Here is a 5,607-nt window from a genome sequence, read left to right as displayed (position 1 = left end):
TACTTTCTTCTTCCTTCCTCTGTTTTATCTCTGTTCCTTCAATGGCTATGCCTCATTTAACATGGTATCAGAGCTCGGCTTAATTCTGGCGAGTTCAACAATGGCGGACGAGTGAGGAGAAGGTACAATTGTACTAGTCGAATCCAGAATTAGTCTCATCTTCTTCAAATTGCAGCTGAAGATACGATCTCTTCTTCGAGTTAGGGTTTGCTGATTTTGAGTAAATTCAACAACTTTTCTGAACTTTTACAACAATTTGAGTGAGTAATTCTCTTCAATTTACATATCTACAAAATTACTATGGCGATCGTTGAAAATGAATCTACTTCGACCACTGTTACATAATCTACACCTGATACTTAGATTATTGACTTAGTTCATCACAATATGGATAATGAACACTGTAGCTCCAAATTTACTGAGCGTTGTGATCTATGCTTCTAATGCCCACAAGGTCTGGGAAGATCTTCGTGAGAGATTTGATAAAGTGAATGCTGCTATATCATTTTATCTTCACAAGGAGATTGCAAAACTAACTCAAAAATTGCTAACCGTATCTCAATATTTCTCAAAACTTAGAGAGTTATGGGATGAGTATGAAGCCTTAGATCCTCCTCCTTCATGTGGATGTCTTGAATCCAAGCAGCATGCAGAACATTACCAACTACAGAAATTGTATCAGTTTTTGACTGGTCTAAATGACTCTTTTGATAATGCTAAAGATCAGATCCTTATGATTCGACCACTTCCAAATGTCAACCAGACCTATGCTATGGTAGTTAATGTTGAGAGTCAAATTAGAAACAATACAGCTCTAAGTGTTGGCATTGGTGATTCAGCAGCACTGATGAGCAAGGCTAACTCTAGGAATGGAAATAGTAGTATCAAACCTAGAAATAGTCTTGGGAGGCCTACACTACAATGTGACTACTGTCACTTGAAAGGTCATACCAAGGACACTTGCTATAAGCTCCATGGATACCCTGCTAATTTCAAGGCCAAGAAAAGAGGCTATTCAGGTCCTCAGGTTAACAATGCATTTACTGCTAGAGGATTTCAACCTTCTGATCTTCCTCAACCTACTCCACAACCTACTCCTCAATTTTTCTCCCCTGATCCAGTGTTTACTCAAGAACAATATGATCAGATCCTGCATATGTTGAACAAAGTAAAACAGGTAGAATTAGTGGCAAATGCAGCAACTATGAACAACACATGTACTATAAAAGCCTTCATGTCTCATCTAGTTAATGGTAACTGGATAGTAGACACAGGGGCCTCCAATCATATGGTACATAATTCAAAGTTACTAAGTGAAATCAAGGATCTCACTAGTATAGACCATAACAAGGTTCATCTTCCTAATAGTGAGCAGATTGCTATTAGTCACACTGGAGCGTCCAGAATCTTCAAAACTAAATCATTACAAAATGTATTATACATACTAGACGTCAAATACAACTTGCTTTCAGTCTCAAAGCTTACAAATGAGTTAAGATGTCTTGTTACATTTTTTCCTTATTTCTGTCTTTTTCAGGATCTCTTGAGTAGGAAGGTAATGGGGATTGGTAAGTAAGAGTGTGGACTCTACATCCTGAAGCCAGATATCCCTGAAGACTCAGTGCAACTGCAGAATGCAAAGCAAAGTACCAATCTAGCATCTTCTGTAAATACTAGCTCTAGTTCTAGTAACAATAAGGCAGTCCATGCTAAGTCTACTGAGAATTGTATTGTGTATTTGTGGAACAAGAGACTAGGACATGCACCTCTGAAAGTTCTACAAAAGTTTATTAGTTTACCTCACATTCCTATGCAAGATCATCATTGTACAGTGTGTCCTATTGCTAAGTAATCTAGACTGTCATTTCCTCACAGCATTTCTTGTTCTACTCTTCCTTTTGAACTTGTGCATGCTGATGTCTGGGGCCCATACAGGGTTCCAACTAATGATGGTAAGAGATACTTTATGACATTGGTAGATGATTTTCTCTAATTACACATGGCTCTTTTTGATGAACACTAAAGCAGAATCTGTTGTTGTGCTGAAAATATTTTTAAACTAGTTCTGACTCAATTTGATAACAAGGTTAAGTGTCTCAGGTCTGACAATGGTACTGAGTTCTTCAATGAGAAGGTCAATAGTCTCTTGGTGTTGCATGAAATTATTCATCAGAGTTCATGTGTATATATAACTCAGCAGAATAGTACAGTTGAAATAAAACACAGGTCTATTGTTAACATGGCAAGAGCCTTGAGGTTCAAGCATTTGTTCCACTACAGTACTAGGGTGAGTGTGTTTCCATATCAGTCTATCTTCTGAATAGATTGCCTACTATCTTGTTGAAGGGAGCATCTCCCTTTGAGAAACTCTATAACAAGGTTCCATCTCTCCAGCATTTGAGGGTCTTTGGTAGTCTGTGCTATGCCACTTCTACTAGCAAAGCAGATAAATTTAGCCCCAGGGTTGTTCCTACTGTTCATCTTGGCTACTATTCTGTGCGAAAGGGATACATTTTATATGGTCTTCACTCAAAACTATTCTTTGTGAGTAGGGACACTGTCTTCAAGGAGGATGTTTTTCCCTTTAAGCATGTCATCTCTGGTTCTTCTCCTTTATTTCCCATTTTGGATCTTTCATAGGCTGATTGCTCTTCACTTCAGTGCATTCATCCTCGTAGAACTCCTAGAATTGAGTCCCCTTCTTCTGGTTCTAGTCAATCAGTTGATCCTACTCACCTAGTTTCTGATCTTCATCCACAGTCCAGTCCTTCTCCTATTCCACCTCCTATTAGGAAATCCTCTAGGACCTCTGTTCCTCCTATATGGTTAAAAGACTATGTTGTACCCTCTAAAGGAGCAGTCTGCAATTATTCCATTTCCCTGTATGTTTGTTATGACAAGCTATCTCCTGCCTATCAGGCTTGTATTGCTGCATACTCAGTTGTGTCTGAGCCTACCTCCTATGTTGAGGCCAGTACTGATCCTAAGTGGATAGAAGCCATGCAAGCTGAGATTGCTGCCCTTGAGGAGAATCAGACCTGGTCCATTGTTGACGTGCCTCCTGGCAAGGCTCCTATTGGTTGCAAGTGGGTTTTCAAGGTCAAAACAAATCCACTGGGAGGTGGAAAGGTATAAGGCTCGACTGGTTGCTAAGGGGTACAGTCAGCTTGAGGGTCTAGATTACAAAGAGACTTTCTCTCATGTGGCCAAAATGGTGACAGTGAGATCTATGGTGATTTTGGCTGCAGCATCTGGCTGGTTTATTTTTCAAATGGATGTGCACAATGTATTTCTTCAAGGATACCTCCTTGAAGAGGTCTATATGCAGATCCCAGATGGCTTTGCCAGCCAGGGGGAGTATCATCAGAAAGTATGCAGATTGCATAACTCCTTGTATGGACTCAAGCAGGCTCCTAGACAGTGGAACTTGAAGCTGACTTCTGCTCTGAAGGATATGGGATTTGTACAGTCCATTATGATTGCTCTCTTTTCACACAAAGGGTAGGTGGTGATCTGATAGTAATCCTGGTATATGTTGATGACCTGGTGGTTACTGGGAACAATGTGGAGCTTATTCATCAACTGAGGACAGATTTGCAAGCTAAGTTTAAAATTAAGGACTTGGGAGAATTAAAATTCTTTCTGGGAATTGAGTTCTCCAGATCTAAAGAAGGAATTCTTATGAATCAAAGGAAATATGCTCTTGAGTTAGTGTCTGAGCTGGGATTAGCTGGTGAAATGCCTGTTGCTACACCTCTTGAGTTCAATCATAAACTCACCTGAGTAGCATTTGATGAATTCATAAACAAAGTAGAAGCCTCTACAGATACACAAATTGAGGACCTAGGTAGCTATCAAAGATTGGTAGGCAGATTGTTGTACCTGTCAATGACAAGGCCAAACATTGCCTTTGTTGTTCAAGTACTGAGCCAACACATGCATGCTCCTAAGAAGTCACATACGGAAGCAGTTGTACGAGTGGTCAAGTATGTCAAGGGAACTGTAGGATTGGGACTGTTTATGCCAGCAAAAGGTAACAAGGAACTGGTTGCCTACTGTGATTCAGATTGGGGATCATGTGTGGAAACAAGGAAGTCTATTACTGGTTATGTAGTTAAGTTTGGTGAAGCTTTAATTCCTTGGAAGTCCAAGAAGCAAAGCACAGTTTCTAGGAGCTTTGCTGAATCAGAATTCAAGAGCATGGCAGCTACTGTTGTTGAAGTCACTTGGTTAGTTGGTTTGTTTGGAGAGTTAGGAGTTGCAATGAACACTCCTGTGCAGTTGTTCTGTGATAGCAAAGCTGCTATACAGATTGCAGCACACCCCATATTTCATGAAAGGACAAAACACTTTAACAGTGATTGTCATTTTGTAAGGGAGAAAATTCAGGGTAGTCAAATTCAGACTCCACATATCGGGACTAAGGAACAGCCTGCTGATTTGCTTACCAAGAGTCTATGCAAACCACAACATGAGTATTTGATTAGCAAGCTGGGAATGAAAAACCTCTTTCATCCCTCAACTTGTTGAGAAGTATGCATAGTGTAGAGGTTAGTTAGGAGGTTAGAAGTTAGTTAGTGGGCTAAATGTACATTTGTCAACAGCTAATATATTATTAGGTAGTTAGTGGTTAAGTGATGTATGTATATATATACACATGTACAATGCATGCAAATATGAATTCGATATTTCCAAACTCTGCTCTCTTAATTTCTTCTTCCTTTCTCTGTTCTATCTTTGTTCCTTTCCTCATTTACCAGGAGTATATATATATATATATATATATATATATATATATATATATATATCAATGTTTCGGTTACTTAAACAGGAAAGTGTGACGAAATATATAATCAGTGGGTTTTAATGGATAAATGGACAAATGATCAATTCTTATTAATTAGACCTATTAATTAGAGATTAGTTAGTGTCTCCCAATAAATGACAAGATAGTAGTACGTGTATAGGAGAGATCATATGTTTCCTACCCTCCCATGATATATCTATTCCAAGACAGTGACTTAATGTGTATAAAATTATTCTCAACGTAACAATATAATTTTGTTATATTCTTTTCCAATAAAATTGAAAGAGAGAAAAAAAAACTTTATGGAGTATCAAATTAGTATCAAACGAAATGAAAATAACTGAGTGAGGCCGTTGTACAACATTTGGTTCAATTTAAAAAATAAACAAGAAGTATTTTAAGTTGAACTTGAGAAGAGTATTTTGAAAGCTGAAATTGCGTTAGACGTGAATTTTTCTTCAAAAGAAATTAAAGTGTTGTGAGTATAAATGCATAATTCACTATTATTCCACTTGAATTACTAATCATAAAAGTTTTGTCATATTTCACCAGCATTAATTCAAATATTATATGTCAATATTTATAAATATTGACGTTCAGATCAATTTTTTTTAAATATTAAAATATTATATATGATCAAACCATCCCTAAAGTATCATCATGGGAACCTAAAAAACCCAAGTAGCAATGTTCATTATTGGAGCACAAAAAGACCATATAAAATGGATATCTAATCATCCCCAACATATCAAGTCACGTCACGCAATAGACAGTCTAAAATGTGTAAATCAAATATTGCA

General features: G+C 37.7%; 2 protein-coding genes across 2 annotated transcripts; both read left to right on the top strand.

Moving 5' to 3' along the window:
- The first annotated feature begins 394 nt into the window (after positions 1 to 394).
- LOC109238959 lies at positions 395 to 3,135 on the top strand. The gene is made up of 7 exons (XM_019405456.1): positions 395 to 1,432; positions 1,538 to 1,555; positions 1,601 to 1,785; positions 1,876 to 1,952; positions 2,064 to 2,134; positions 2,347 to 2,544; positions 2,641 to 3,135. The coding sequence occupies exons 1-7, from the start codon at positions 395 to 397 to the stop codon at positions 3,133 to 3,135; spliced, it is 2,082 nt and encodes a 693-aa protein (XP_019261001.1).
- A 753-nt stretch (positions 3,136 to 3,888) lies between these two features.
- LOC109238958 (uncharacterized mitochondrial protein AtMg00810-like) lies at positions 3,889 to 4,530 on the top strand. Its single transcript, XM_019405455.1, has one exon. It carries the CDS (start codon positions 3,889 to 3,891, stop codon positions 4,528 to 4,530), a length of 642 nt encoding a protein of 213 aa, XP_019261000.1.
- The last annotated feature ends 1,077 nt before the right edge of the window (positions 4,531 to 5,607 follow it).

Source organism: Nicotiana attenuata, unplaced genomic scaffold, assembly GCF_001879085.1.
Source record: "Nicotiana attenuata strain UT unplaced genomic scaffold, NIATTr2, whole genome shotgun sequence".
Taxonomy (NCBI): domain Eukaryota; kingdom Viridiplantae; phylum Streptophyta; class Magnoliopsida; order Solanales; family Solanaceae; genus Nicotiana; species Nicotiana attenuata.
This window is presented reverse-complemented; position numbering and strand designations above follow the sequence as displayed.

What these genes read in the sequence shown, in the direction of transcription:
- LOC109238959 (XM_019405456.1), top strand. Translation starts at nt 395, where the DNA reads ATGAACACTGTAGCTCCAAATTTACTGAGCGTTGTGATCTATGCTTCT. An exon ending in CCTCTGAAAGTTCTACAAAA is followed by an intron (nt 1,786 to 1,875) that starts GTTTATTAGTTT and finishes ATTTCCTCACAG; the next exon opens with CATTTCTTGTTCTACTCTTC. An exon ending in CAGGGTTCCAACTAATGATG is followed by an intron (nt 1,953 to 2,063) that starts GTAAGAGATACT and finishes TTTTTAAACTAG; the next exon opens with TTCTGACTCAATTTGATAAC.
- LOC109238958 (XM_019405455.1), top strand. Translation starts at nt 3,889, where the DNA reads ATGACAAGGCCAAACATTGCCTTTGTTGTTCAAGTACTGAGCCAACAC.